Source organism: Polypterus senegalus, chromosome 14 (assembly GCF_016835505.1).
Source record: "Polypterus senegalus isolate Bchr_013 chromosome 14, ASM1683550v1, whole genome shotgun sequence".
Classification (NCBI taxonomy): Eukaryota; Metazoa; Chordata; class Cladistia; order Polypteriformes; family Polypteridae; genus Polypterus; species Polypterus senegalus.
Window position 1 is genome coordinate 114,671,569 of NC_053167.1, and position 16,399 is coordinate 114,687,967.

The window sequence follows — 16,399 nt, forward strand, 5'->3', positions numbered from 1 at the left end:
ATCAGATGGGGCATCTGGGAAATAATCCCTAAGGAAAAGGATATTCAGTCTTTGTAAATCTTTTAGGATGAAGTGCGTGAAATCATGGAATCGGATTATGTAATGTGTCTTTGATTCTGTCTGCAATGTCCCTCAGTGTTTGTCTTTTTTTTTCTCCTCTCTTTCAAGGGAACCCACTTTAGTCTGTTTTTTTTACTTGCCTCTTTTTTTTAATAGAAGAATGATTAGTGTTAACAAATGTCTATAAAATATAGTTCTTTTAGGTAAATGATAATTGTATGTGTTTTTGAGATAACACATAGTGAATAGTTAAGAAATAGTGAGTTCAGTTGGGTTTTACTCATTTAAAATCATCAAATTAGGTTTTTTGTATGCAAAGTAATGTTTTTTTTAGTCTTTATGGACTTTTCCCTGTCTCATTCACACGCAACATGTGACAGGTTAACTGAACTATATTATGTGAACACAGTGTCCATCGTGAGAATGACTCAGACTTATTGAGTGTCACCAACATTAACCCCTACCTTAAACCATTCATTCTGCAGGGCTTCAGTGAAGTGTACTTCGAATGAAAATGAAAATAATCGAGAGCTAGTACAATTGGCATAGGTTTAAAAATTGTCCTAGATGTCTTCATAATCTCTAAAATAAACATGCTTTGTGGTTCGTAAGTTGAGGAAGAATGGTATTAAATGGCTTTCGTCATACACCCAAGTTTCTTAAAGCACTTATTTGTAATTCAGCAAGAGACTGCATGAGTATATGCTGCACAACTTCTGTTATAGAGTGGATTAACTAAGTTTCAGAATCTATAGTATGCATGAACTCTGTCTGTTTTGACTAGTTTTAATAATAATAGAATTTGTTATCAATAATGTAAACCTAAAGTGACACTGCTTTTTAATTCACGTTTCAGAAAGTTGTTGGAGAAGCCACTTAATAATAATTATAAAAAAAGAAGTATTTTTCACAAAAATATGACCTCTAGTGGATCAAAATGGAGGATGCTATCATCGCACATTAAGATTCAAACACTTTGTCACTGTGTTTAACACATAGAATTTTTGAATGCATCAGTAACATTCTCTTAGCTTTATTCTGACTTTGCTTCCTTCTGTAGTTGTTCTTTATGGTTCCACTTAGTAGCTAGTTTCCCTTTGTAGCGAATTATCTATTTATATTCCATGGTAACCTTTTGGTATTCTCTTCTCCAGATTCTTTCAAACTAAACATGAGCATTCAACAAACATGATCTCTTAATAATGCCCCAATATGGCTTTTTTGAGAAATTCTGAAAAGGAAGTTTTTCAGATATAAAGGATTGATTTTTGTTTCTTATGCAATTGTTTTCCTTATTAGAAGTTGCTATGAGTCTTACATAATGATGTTGCTCAAGTGAGACTGGCAGTAGAAACAACAGAAAAGTTTTCTCCTCTTATCTTGGTTGTTTGTGGTGTGATCAGCATTCTCTTGGCAATTGGTTCTGTCATTCATTACATATTGCCCATCCTGTTAGTCACTTTTAGCTCCAGATAACCTCCTGCAGGCAGCTAACACACTTTTCAGCTTAATAGACCACAGTTTAGATCTATTTCAAGGGGACCCTGCAGCAAGAAACCAAGTAAACTCCAAAGGGATATGTCAAGTGTGCTCAGATGTCAACCCAAAGCTGCACCTGCCACCAAAATTAATTGTCCCTGAGAGGCATACACACTTGCCTACATTTTAGCGGAGGTAGACTGGAATATTATGCATTCTGAAGTGGTGTGGCCTATACACATCTTTGTGGTTATCATGTTTAAGGTCATAAGGTCCATAGGATGATGGTAACCTTAAAGTATTAAAAATCATACATAAATTCTGACATATTAGAAAAAAAATATTTTCTCTCAGACAGATGCTTACTTTTAGTTTTATATACTCCTTTAAACAGCTTTATATCAGTGTTTGCCGTTATCAAGTTTAAGTGTATTCATGTCCACAGACTCATCTGTTTTATTTTCTAATTTAGGTATGGGGGTATATTTATTATTTGAGAAATTGAGCTTGGCTGAAAAGGCCTTTCATACCATGAATATACCATCTCATTAGAATGTTTGAAGTCATTGCTGCTTATTTGTCATTTCTGGTGTAATTTGCAAAATTACACATGGAAGGTGGTACATTACATAATTCGCAGAGTTTGCTAAACTTTAATCTCACACTACAGAGATTACAGTGAGGCATCCATAGTAGTTACAGAAGTATGTTATCTTGAGGCAGGAGATGGTAGGTACATTTTAGTCCATTCTCACTATTTCAGCTAATGCCAAAGTCATAGACTTTGTAATCTCTTTGCTTTCATTATATTAATTTTTTCTCTTGGTAATATTTGAAGAATTTAGATTATATCTTAGTTTATAGTCTTAACCCCTGATATGTTTTCACAAGTCAGGCCCAGTGTGACTTTGATAGCCTAGATGCTGAAGATGTATGCACTTCATGTCTGCTTTGCACTCAAATGCAAGTGGAATTTTTTTGTTTTAATGCTCTTGAAACCCCCATTTAATTTCTTTTGTTACATTTTCCATTATAATGGACTGTTGCTAAACTCCATCAGTATATGTTTTTCTTAATTGTTCTTTATTTCGCCTCATACAATTTCTTGTATTAGGGATTAGTTAGTTTTTGCATACCTCTTGGTGTCAGAAGTGCTGGGTCTGGGCCTAGCAGAGTAGGATCTCTTTTGGCAGTAGCAGGGATTTGGAAGTAACGGGGTTCTGAAGCAGCAAACTTTCAGATGCCAGAGCAGATTGTTAGCCTCAGAGCTACCACTCCACCCTATGTGTTGTGGTATCATTTTCCATTTAGAAGTATAAAAGTTTTACCTCCTTGAAAAATGTTTCTGGAAGATCTTATGTGCTTTACATCCCTTCTGTAGTCACTGAAGTTTGTAAAGAGGCTGCATCTGTGTTCAAATGAATGGCAAGACAAAGTAAATGATCAAAGATTATAAGCATACTTTAAAGGTCACCATAATTCTCTTTTCTTATTTTTGTTCCTTTTAAAAAATATCAAATATATAAGTGTTTTGTCTATCAGTGATACGGAGGATGCAGAATTCCAAATGTCCAAATCTATTCTACTACCCTGGATTACACTTTATATTAAAGGTTATTACAAAGTCAAGGAGTGAAATATGAAGGATATGTCAGCCCAACAGCACCAATGTGATCATATCTGGCACACACTCTAGTCTCAACCAGTTTTACAAAACATGGTCTCAACCAGTTTTACAAAAGGCTTGATGAAATGGTATTCAAAATAATCTGATATTAAAAAGAAGAATTTTTATGCTGCTGCGTATTCAATAAGAATTGTACAAATGTGTTTAAGAATTACATAACTACTTTACTTTCAAATCTTGAGGATTGCATTATTTGTGATTAGAAACATTGACCATTTGTTTTAGACTTATGTTACTTTGCAATACATTTTTTAAAACCATGCATTAATTTTTTTTCTGATAAATGATACTGGATAACATTTCAAAGAAAAATAACCTTTGTCCCCTTTCGTGTCACTGTTAAAGCTGTTCTTCTTGTATTTATCTTTTATTTTGTCAGTTCATATTAGTCCTTGATCCTTTACTTGATCTAGCTCATTAAAAAATATTCAGTGTATGTACGGTGAGGAATTTTAATCTAAATGTGAACCTTTTAGATAGGGTTCAAAATTATGTCTTGGATAAATATTGTAAATGACAGTAATTCTGACTTGTGATGTATTTTTTTTTCTGGTGCAGCTTACCTTTTGATTGCTTTTAACTTCAAAGTGTAAGCATTAAGCATTTCTGTATGTGTACATTTTTATTAAATTGTTTTTCTTTATTTCAAAAATTGTCATGGTCTCCTAAAAATCTATCTATCTATCTATCTAGAGAACATATTTATTTATTTATATGTTTGAACTTCTTCACACATCTCTAGGGTTTAGTACGTATGGCAGGTGGATGACTGGAAATACAGGTTCTCTCTCTCCCCCCCAAAAAAAAAAAATATCTGAAAGTAGAGTGTTCCAGAAAGCATGCCAAAATGGCGTAAAGCGACAAAGCACTTTTAATTTAGACCCAAAAAAAAACTAACACATAAAACCTAAAGTTACACAAACATATAGTAAAACCAGGAATTATATGATGAATACACAGGCTATAAAAAGTAGAAATAATTTATGTACAGTGTAGTTTTACTTACCCAAATCAGGTGACTCTAAGTATACTGGGAGGATGAGAGGTGCTTGTGGTGATGATGATGATGGTATGTCAGGCTGATTTGTTCGAGGCTGGGGTGTTGGAAAAAAATTAAAAATAGTCTTCTATAATATCTCATCTTCATCTGAAACCATCAAGGCATGCAGGTCACTAACAGTTATATCTTTGTCTGCCTGCCTCAATGTCAAAAGTGGAGGTTTGTCAGCTGATGTGACAGGATTGAAATATGACAGTATGCTTGACGACTTAGCCTCATGCATTTTCCTACCATACAGTTGTTTGTAGGCACTCATACCATCCTGCAAACTTGCCCTAAACCTATGTTCCCTTTCAAATTAAAGTCATACTTTTCTTCACTTACTATTGCACTGATAATCTCATGCAGGTGTAATATTCTTTTCATAGACAAATTCACTTTCAGGTGGCTGTTTTATGTTTGGTTTTCGATTCCTTTCCATACCTCTTGCAATTACATCTGCTCTTTTTCTGTCAGTTCTTGGCTATAGGATACCAAAACCTCTTTCCATCATCTTTGTCAACTTCTAGAAAATAAATTGAGATACTGTAAAGCACAGTAGCTTACAAACACATTTAAGTGCTATTGTGGGTTGATGCTGAGATGCAGAGTGTACATCAAGTGATGAAGCCAAGCTCCACTCTCGCGGAGTGTGTGCTGTCTCTGTAAAGGCTAGCAAAAATCCTCTTTGGTTAGTGAGTCAGAGGCCATGTTTATTCATACTAGAGTGTAAAGTTGTATGAAATAAGAAGAATTTTGTCATCATGTCAAATCCCTTATCTTTTATATCTGTTAACTTTCAAATTTTTTTTGTACATAGTTTTGAACCTGCTTAATATAATTCAAGGTGACAATTGCCAGAGCCTATTAAGCACCTCAGATCAAAGATAGAAAAGAACACAGGACAGAGCATGAGCTCAGGGGTGCACACAATTTCACAGGCCCACACTTAGTAGTAACAGGGAGGGCAACAATGAATGTAACATGCATGCTTCTCTTAAAACATGGAAATAAGTCTGTGGTAACCCTGGTAACTGATGTAAAACCAATGCAGGACGTAGGAATGATGTGCAGACATCAGATAGTCACCGTACTGGCTTGGCCTAGTACCTAGACATCTCTGGAGCTGAGGCAATAGCCCATTAAACTGACTTTCATATTTTAGAAATGTAATTGAAACATACTCAACTACTTTTCAGCACATTATTTCCTCTATAGTAATCAAGACAAAATTTGTTTACTTATGGTGCAGTGTAGGTCGTTTGTAAGTGGGGTATTCCACTGTGTATTTGTTTTGCATGAAATATGTGTGTTTAGTGCCTGGGTTAAGAATCCAAACTGAGTCACTGTATGAAAGCTGCTTGGTCCCATTAGAGACTGGTTTCCTGGTTCTCTGTTTTTAAATAGCCACCCTCAGTTGCAGTGACATACTGTAGTTCTACCTTTAAACTTCATTATATACTAAAATCTTTCAACATCTGCTGTGCATAAATTTGAAACCAGATATACACAAAAATTGTTTTTTACTCACTGAAGTGATTTACTTTAGTGCACTGCTCATCTCTCATTTCACACAAAATATATACATAAAGCCATTGTATGATTTATAGTATTAGCTCAGTTATTTTAAGCTTGTAAACTGTATTGTATTGTTACCAAGTCATATTGGAGTCTGTTCTACATTTTCTTGTGCTAAAAAAGGCTTTACTAAGTTATTTTGCTGCCCCGTGTCCCTAAATAAACAATTTGAACTGCACTCTTTTGTACTTAAAGAAAATACACTTAAAGTCATAGCTTATGAAATCAAATCCTTTGTCAGTCCAATTTAAGAAAGCGAGCATGCTCTTCACAAATAAAATCATTGTAACTTCGACTGAAGGGGTCTAATAAAAGCTTTTCTTAGAAATAAAAATTCACTCTTGTTTTAAAATAAATGTATTCATATACAATTAATAAATTCTATTTTAATACATTTACTCTACAGCAACATATTTCAGATGTCTGTTTTCTGCTCACAATGGACTACCATAAAGAAACAAAAGACAACTGCACAACAAAACAGGATAATTCTTACTAGAGGTTACGTGATGTAACACAAACCAGACATGATGCCTATTGTAGGTTTAGTGCCTTAACCACAGTTTTGAGCCCCGGGGCTTATGAACTTCTTTGGACTAGCACATTGGTCACCTAGATATACAATATGTCAAACTGCAGTTGCACAACAGTCTGCATGCAGAGCTGTCAAGTTAATTATTTTGTTTACCCATTTCTATTTATTTATTTATTTATTTATTTATTTATTTACGTATTGGCTTTTATTATGATACCTTTCGGTCAGTCTATTGGATCTGTTTTTACAGTTAAAACACAAGTTAAAATTATTCAAATTATTTAATTTATGTGTGAATTAATCAATATGTCTGAAAATATATTGAATGGATAACTAAAAAAAACATGCAAATTTAGCCTGATTTTGACATTAATACATGACTTTTCATAATAAAAAAGCGAGGTCAATGTCTGAGTCCTAAAATACTGAGATCAATAACATAGTCTAATAGAAACAAAAGGTAAATGATAATCAAAAATAATTTAACAGCATGTTAATGTCCTTGCTCCACTATTCCTGTATCTACCACTTTGTAGCAGTTTGTTAGCACCAGTTAAGCAGTATATTCTGTTTCAGATTAATACATGTCCTAAAATGCGGAGTGAAACTTCATGCTTCTACTTTCTAATTTTAATTATTATATAATGTAACATAACTCTTGTTTTAATTGTTGCATTAGCTAAAAAGACATCACCAGTACTAGTGCATTGTGAAAATTTATTTATATTAATGTATATAATAGCTGGGACTTTCAAATGGGGGGGGGGAGGAATCACATCAATTTTACAACCCTGCAACTATGCATGCTTTTGGAGGTTGTGGGTTGTTCTGTGGGGGTTCTTAGGGTTTGGTGATGATGATCTACCCTACTAACAACAGATCATCTATCAACATAATGTACACATATTTAAAACAGACAAATAATACCATAAAATGCATATTTCTGTAATTACATTTTTAAAATGTTTTAAAAAAGTAAAGGAAAATGACATTAAAGCTAAAATAAAAATTGTCATACCAGTCTGTTTTGAACAGAGAACTAGAATAGTAAACAAAAGTCAAATATGGTCTGCTTTATTGGACTTTAAAAAAGCCTTTAATATACTTGTGCACTTAAGGTTTCTTTTGAAACTACTTAACTTTCTAAACTGATTTTCAAGCTGGTTAGCTGGCCAGAGACAGTACAGGTAAGAGTTGAGTACTCTACATAGCTTGGGGTCATCATTGGAGCCCTACTAAAATCTCTGCTTTAACAGTTACATCTATGACATTGATTCTCATATAGCAAAGTATGATGATGCAAAGTGCTGCAAAAGAAACATTAATTATAAACATAAAATGGGTGACGCTGACTTATAGGAAACAACTTTTGAAGAGAGTTTAATGTTTACTTTGATGCTACATTCACATGGACTATTCAACATACAGAAAATATTAAAGAGGAAAATAAAACAAGATTATATTATGAAAAAAGGTTGAACATAAAACAAGAGATGTTAAACGTAGACTATATAATAGTGAAGCCACATCTAGAGTGTGTTTCTGGTCATCCTGCAAAAGGAAAGACATAATAGCACTAGAAACTGTGCAGGAAATAGCAACCAGATGCCTCATACGACTAAAGGGTATGTCCTACTCTGGCAGGTTAAAATAATTAAACCTATTTAGTCTTAAGTAGTGAAGACTGCATGGAATCATAACTGAGGTCTTCGATATTCTCAAAGGAGCCAAAAACATACTCTTGACACTGGTGGAAATTAAGTGGAAAAAACTGAAGTGAGGAAGCAAGGTTTTTTTTTTAATCTAAATCTAGGTTAAATCTAAAAAAACCTTCACAACCTTAACCTTAAAAAAATAGTCTGAGGTATTGGGGCAGTGTAGATATCAGATAATCGTACAAGTTTATAGGTTTTATAGGGTCATTATTGTTGCATTAACAGGGCACAGTTATATTCTTAATTGTATTTGTTTTATAGACTGTGGTCACGACAAACTTCTGTTGTTCATATATAAGCTTGTTTTGTCATCATATGTATTTACCTAGTAAATTTTTGAGTCCTTTAAGTTATAATATGTATCAATTTTAATATGTAAATATAGCTTAGAAGTATAATTAGGAACCTTCCTTTTCTTAGCTTGATTTGCTAATGTGTAAATTACATTTATATGTGTTTGAGATGCTCTTTCTGTCTTGGCATTCAAATCCAAATAGAAAACCCACCTGTTCTCTCTGGGTTTTTAATTGCTGTTTCTTCATTTACAAGTTTCAGCAGTCCTTGGTGTTCACTGAGACAACTACTGCCACTTTCATGCAGTACTTGTACTAAATTGGACTGCTAGTTTTGAAAGTTCTACCATAATTTATCATTTTTTCTTGTATTTAATTACTGTTGTGATTTACCCTTCTTTGTAGTTTCATACTCTTGCTGTTATTGATTTATATGACTCCATTTGATACTAGCAGTTCAAAATCTGTCAGGTGGTGTAATTCCAACTCATTCTTGCATCTCAGTGATACATTTTTATATGTGTTTTTATTGTACTGTTCAGTTTTTGTATTTATGCTGTATGTTGTGGTTTGCTCTTTATGTGATGAACTTGTGGTGCATACTGTTAATGATGCAGTATCAAATAAAGATAGATTAATTCGTTTTTGTTATTATTATCATTATTTATTTGGCTGGTAAGACAAGCACAGGAAGGTGTAGTGACTTACTTATGATCACACATTATCAGTAGTGGGGTTTAAACCCACAACCTTTAGGGTCTGAACTCCAGTGTCCAAAGCCTTAACTACTACAATTAACCCTGCTCCATCCCTAATGCTCTTGTAGAAAGGTTTGAAATAGGTATCTTGATTTGATAATTTTGAGCTTTAAAGGTCCTGTGTTAATACTTAAAACAGTATAAAGCTGTCACATGAGCAAAATAATATAGTTAATAACCTTATGCTCTCCCTGGAACCCTTCCACCCCACTTACCTTTAAAACACATTCATATTTAAACCACGTATTAAAAGCTTTAAGATGCAACAGTCAATCTAAATAGAGTTTTGGCAGTTTTTTATGTGTTCTTCCTGGACATGATGGTTCTTTGATTATCTTTTTTTACACAAACTGTTTGTACTAATTTGTCATTCACACATAAATAACTGAAGCCTAACAACTTAAGAAGGAATATTGTGATAATATTAAAGATAATTGGTAAGAATGCTATATTTATAAATGTTAATGAGGGTTTATTGTACCACATTTCTTGTTACTGTTGTTTATTCTTTAAAAGTAAATTTGTTCTGATGCCTGCTTTACACACAGACACACACATGAAACATTAGGAACTTATTCAGATTGAAGGTCCACCTTAAGTATTTTATAAACTGCAATTTTCGATTTAAATACAGCAACATTATTACTTCAAATTGTAATTGTCTATTAGTAATAATGTAACTTTTAGTAATTATGGATTATCAATTTGTGACTTTAAAAGGAAAAGTCCAGGAAGAATTGAGGTTGAGAATCTACAGGCTAGACATATGCTTATTATTTCCGGTCTTCAGCACCAATAGGTAAATGGACTGCTTCCTCCCACCTCCTATAGGTGTGAAAAATAGAGGATGAATAATAACCCTCATTTGTTAGTCAGGAGCTCTGTCTTCAATTTAAAAGTGACTGCCATGAGGCTTTTAGTTTCCTGTCTATGATTTGCTCTGTTTATTCCAGAAGTTACAGTTTCTTTTACAGATGTGTTCTATCAGTCTGTCCATTTTCATAATTGCTGTCTTTTCTATTGAAATTATGTAACACTGTAACTGGCAGTGGAAATCCTGGGACATGGCAGGATTTTTTTGATTAGGCTGTGGAGATTTATTGCTTTTATGCTTTTTATAGCTCTTTTTGAACCTTAAACTGAGGAAACATTGAATTTAGCTTTGTCATTAATTCATTTTGTTCCTTCCCCTTACATTGATATTTCATTTTTTTATTTTATATTTAATTATACTTTTGGGAAATAGATTCTCCATCTTTAAAAAAACCTATAAGAAAGCAATTTAACACCTTAATGACTATCAGAATTCTCCATCTGTTGTAGCTAAAATTTCTTCCTCCCCAGCCAAACACATACACACATGCATGCATGCACGCACACACACACACACATTCACCAAACGCACAACTTTAATATTTATGTGTTCTGAATGTTGCATTCTGTTCTGCTGCTGCTGATTAATGCTATCTGTCAATTATTTACAGATCCAGTGGTGTTGTGGAAGTTCCCGAAGGAGTTCGAAGACCAGGTTGGAAACATAAAATGAACTTTTTTTATGTTAAAATAAAAAATCCTCTCCTAGTCAGCCGTGGAAATGCAGACAATAATGAAAAGCAGTGAGCAGGTCTCAAATAACTGACGTTTCAGTAATTATCATGCATTCGTGACAGGAATATGAGCAGGACCTGTGGAGGGTTTTTAGTTAACTGCTGTTATATTGTTTGTTTACCCTGATGTTAGCAGAATCATTCCATTTTAGAGACATGCAAGCTCTAAATAAGAATCATATCCTTTTTATTCTTTGTTGGTAACTGAGATGATGAGTTTTATAATGATTTTGCATTTTGGTATTGTTGGTAAAGCAACCAAAATTTTTAAAGTCCCTGTCAAGAAATGTTTTTATATATATATAAGCTCATTTCAAAATGGTATTAAAAAAACAGGAGGCTTTATGATAGAATTCAGTTGTTCAGTAATGTTTATGCAGTTTGATACCAAATCAGTGCAGTGAGAGACTAAGTAAATAACCCCCTTCAAATTCACCTGGTCATTGAACATTAATAAAATCAGTCCTAATTAATGCAAGAATTTTCCCCAAGGATTTTGGAAAGTAATCGTCAAGTAAGTAAAATATTAAAGTGAAATCATTTGCCAGTTTCCTTTTTTATTTATTTTTTCTTTTATATCAAGTTTTTTATTCGCCTTACTAAACATGTAACATTACATTGAGGTTAAAAATAAATTTATAAAGGATTATTGATTTTTTTTTTAACTTGTTAATATTGAAGAGTGATATTAAGTAACAGTGCACTATGAAGTACTTGCAGCTTCCTACAAAGTTTTTTTGTTTTGTTTTAAACAGCAAATAAAAGAAAATGAATAGTGATTTACAAACTTTCTCTGATAAGTGACATAACCTTTTAAGACCATAACCTCTGAGAAAGTATTTTTGTATTCCATTTTGATGAGTTTAAGAATAATGTAATTACAGTTCTAAATGTCTAGTCTTATATAAACAAAACACTGCACAAATGTATTACTTGTCATTATGATTGGGTTGATTATTATACATTACCCCTTAGAATTCGATGTTTAGAAAGACGTCTAAAAGTGGGCTTCATTATTCTTTTTGCTTTGTGTTAATATAAAAGGAAGAATCTTTTATGTTCTTGATCTTAGTATTATTAATTATAAACACCACACACTAATAGTATCATATTTAAAAGATACTTTTATGTTGAACCTGTTTCCTTATTCAAATTAGATGCTATAATATGTGTATGCAGTGTATAAAGTTCACTTTTTAAATGATAAATTTGAATTTAAAATCATGCACCTCAGATACCTTTTAAAATTTAAAATTAAAATGAGTTCTTTTTTATATAATGATGTGAAGTTTCAAATAAAATCCCACTAGTGCACCAAGGAACTTTATTCTGCTTTTTATTCTGTAGTGTTGGCTACATTATCAACTGTTAAGAAATAGTGAAGTATATCATACATATTCTTCAGTGCAGAGTTCACTGTGAGATTATCTAATTCATAACAAACCTGTTTCACTTTTAATAGTTATATGTACTGTAGTAATTTAATGTTTATTACCTGTTGTGAGCTCTACTGTATAACATCTAATACCATGATGTCCATAAACTAGTTATGTAACATTTTACCAAATTACAGTTATTTACTAACTTTAAAATGTTGTCTAGACCGGAAAATGAGGTTTTAGAAAACTGATTATTTATTATGGATTAAGAATGCCTTACCATGCTGTGGAGTCGCTATGGAAGTTCTTCCAGGCTTTTATTCTCATCAATATCATAGTTTACTATTTTATTAGAAAAGTAAAATTCATAATTAGTATGTACTTAGAATTAAAACATGTACTTAGAAAATAATGAGATTTTTTCACTGATTAAGAAATTAAATGAAATGAGAGATATTAGTCACATAGTGTTTTAGTAGGAAAAATATGATTGATATTGAACCACCTAATACGAGGAAAATAACAGGGAAAAACATAAGTGAAATGATCAACTGTAGAATGATTACAAAAAAAAGTGCATTGATCCATTCATTTGTGAACCTGCTCTATCCATTACAGGCCTGTGAAAAGTCTGGGCCGTTCTCAACAGTAAAGAGTACATTATGTGAGGCAACCATAGATGAAATAACAGCCCATTGCAGAGCACACTTATGGTTACAACATACTCATTCACATTGGTCAAAGATGACAAATGTTATCACATTGACAAGTAATAGAAAATGTGGAGAACAGCCACATAGACAGCATGCAGACATGGCTTAAACAATGACCAAGCTGAAAGTTGAACTTGCAGCCCCTGAGCGATAAGACAGCCATGGTAAATTGCTATGCCACAGTTCTGCCTTACAGTAAATTCATTTTGTTTTAAACTTTGAACACAGCCTAACAGTGAAACAGCGCAATCATAGGAAGTTCGGCTTTAAGAAGTAGATTAAATAAAACTAATGGTCAAAGTGGTTCTCCATCAGTCATACAGTAAAACACAGACCTAGATGTTTTGCTAATGTTGTAGGGAAAAAGGGGCAAAATCAATAGAACTAATGTTTAAAGAAAGTAACAGTTTAACATAAAACATTTCCATATTAGTGATAATGTTTTTTTGCCAAACATTGTTTAAATTTACAACCAAAAGAAAAGAGAACCTCCAGCCAGAGGTGGTCTCCAGTCCTTTGATATGTGTAAACTGTTTGATGTACATTGTTATTTTTGTATTGTGATGGCACATCATTATTGATGTTGATTTATTTATTTTTTGCTTTAGTGGTAGTACCATCTTGACTCATCTGTTTTTCCAGCTTGTGTTTTTCTTAAAACAAAGAAAAGTCATATGTTACTTATGAGATTTATCTTACACCGTCTTTACTTTGAACCCATCGAACAAGTCACTTCTCAGTAATAAATTTCCACCCTTTTAAATTATATATAAACATCTGAAACATGTTAATAAGGCTCATTAATCTATGTCATTGAAATAGCTTATACTGTTAAGTTTCATTTTTCAATATACGGTATTTATAATTACATACTGAAACATGCAAGTGTTTTACTGTAGAATATATATGTTTTAAAGCTTAATTATAGTGTTAATTTAAGATCTTAAATGCATGGTTTTGTCAAATCCAGATAAGAATGTTATATTTTTTACATTTATGTTTACATTTATTTGCTTAATATATGTTTTTATCTAACATAAATTACAAAGTGTACAATGTAATTGAATAAGCATGAGTCTGGATTGACTGTTTGGGAACCGTGTTACAGGACAAGGTCACAAAATTTATTTTTAAATAGACAGGATTTGAAAATTAAGAACCTGGGTTAATAGTGTTTTAAGTAGACACTATTATTGGGACTTAATGTGGTGTTAATATAGTTATTCCTCAGAAATATTGCTGTTCCTGCATTTACTGCACAAAAATGAAGATCTTTTTCACTTAGCCTGTTACCTCCTCCCTTTTGTATGTATCTGTTTATGTCTCCCCCCACCTTCCTCTCTCTCACTCTCTCAGTCAGCATATGGCAGCAGCAGACCTAAACTCTACAGGGCCCTTTTGTTTATCTTGTTATTGTTGCTGAGCGTAATGACAGTTGTAGGCCGTAGATCAGGGTGCAGGGGTTAGTCCACCCAGGGGATGGAAGAAAGCGAAAGACAGAAGTGTGGATTATGGAAATATGAATTGATTTAAAAAGAGAGGGAGAGCGAGTGAGAGAAGAAGAGAGGAGCTCTGCTCCTTCAGAATAGGACTCAAAGGAGAACAGACTGGGAGCTGGCACATAGGCTGTGAAATATGAAGTGAAAATGATCAGCTGAACACTCTGAAGTCTTGGTCATCCCCAGCTGCTGAGTGCAGAAGCAAAAGCATATATTTGAATCTTAAGAGGATGATTTGCAAATGCAGCCAACAGATGGAAATCAATCTATTTTTCAACATATCCATAGCCTAACTTCAGAGAAACCTGAAAAAAGCTGAATATTTTGATTGGCATATTTTTTTGCTTTAATGAATGTTAAACACCTGAGAGTAATAGATAAACAAAGAATTTTTTTTTTATTATTTAAGAATAACATTTTTTTTCCTCAGTCGTACCTATAAAGATATAGTATTCAAGTGTTGAAAAAAATCTTTAAACCAAGATGTATTTCATTTATAAATATTTTTACACAAGTAAAGGTGCATAAAATATCAAGTCCTATATTCTTTGCTAAAATATGTAGCATACTTTTTTGTTTTTCCATATAAACATGTTGCTTTACTAATAACTTTTCCTCTTTTTCTACAAAAAAGGCTCAGAATGCTGCATTTTCTGATTTTTAGCCATAATGTCAGAGTTGTGGTCTGACATCTAATTTACAGTAATATTAGACTATGTCATTTAGTGAATAAGAAGACAGACTTATTTAACACCACATTCAAATCATTCGGTTTACTTTCAAGATCAATGAAAAAGTAATTAGGCCTACAGGAATGTGTCCTATGAATGTACATAAAAAAGAAAAAGAAAAATATGTCTGCATGAGTGTTTTAGAAGTGGTTTTAGGTTGTAATCACCTTGAAAGTTTCCTTCAAAGTTATCCCATGGGCTACCTTCCCACTTCTTGTTGAACACATAATACACCATCTATTCGTTCAGATCTTACATGTTTCTTATTCATATCAGAAATAGCAATAACAATAACTCCATACATTACATCAATCATACATCCAGACCTTGATTGTAGGACAGGTGGAGCCTGCCTCAGCAAACAGCAGACACAAGCAGGCAAAAATGTATTTGACAAAATTGTTTGTGTAAACCAGATCCAGCGTATGGCTTACAGGAGTGTAATCTGCAATATAATTTCATTTTGGTCGATTACTTTCTTTTTTAATTAGCATTTGTTTTCCTCTCATATGGCATTGGTTGATTACACTGATTATTTGCTTTGCAATATAAGTAGTTAGTGCCCTCTCATACTTAGTCTCTCATACATCACTTGCTTTTATTTTCCGAGTGATGTATGAGAGACTTATTTTTTTACTTTTTAGTACACTTTTTGACTTGATATAAGTGTGGTTTTTAAAAAGTATTTTTTTTACATATATATTATTTTCAACTTTTTAGTCTTGGGTTTGTTTTAGTATAATTTTGTAATCAATATTTTAACACTTTAATATTTCTATCCGTTACTAGCGCCATCTATTGGTGAAATCTTGAACTATTCTTCATATGAAAATTTTATTTCTTAACATGGATTAATTGATCAATTTGTGAAACTGATTATTGATTCTTGTATTGTCATCAGAAGTCAGTTAGTGTGCAAAATTTCCAGTCATTTGAACAGTAGGAAGAGGGTTAAATATCAATTATAGATTTATACCAGACAACAAACAGGTGAAATTAATATAAGCGTGGTAAAAATAGTTAGTTCTCTTATGCATATGTGACAAGGCCGTTTAAATTGTACATCTGCATCCCCATATGCGAGTGGCAGAACCGCAAGAGGCTAGCGCATAGCGTAGGCCCGGGGGTTGGTGAGTGAAGCGTGCATGGGGCAAAAGTAAAATACACTTCCATCATTAAGGAGGTTACAGTACATTGTAAGGTATCGAAGTAAACTAATATTTAGTAGCTTTAAATACTGTGAATATATGTGTGAAGTAGACCATATGAGCAAATTGACATGCTGAGATACTTTAATTTGCAAAATAATTTAATGCTTGTCCTTAG

General features: G+C 32.8%; 1 protein-coding gene across 1 annotated transcript in view; it reads left to right on the forward strand.

Annotated features, from left to right (window-relative positions):
• Window positions 1–16,399, forward strand: part of dennd1b (DENN/MADD domain containing 1B) — a 393,949-nt gene that overhangs the window by 126,077 nt on the left and 251,473 nt on the right. The window contains exon 3 of the mRNA XM_039734662.1: window positions 10,629–10,672. Coding sequence (XP_039590596.1) covers window positions 10,629–10,672 — 44 coding nt within the window. The remainder of the gene's footprint in view (window positions 1–10,628; window positions 10,673–16,399) is intronic.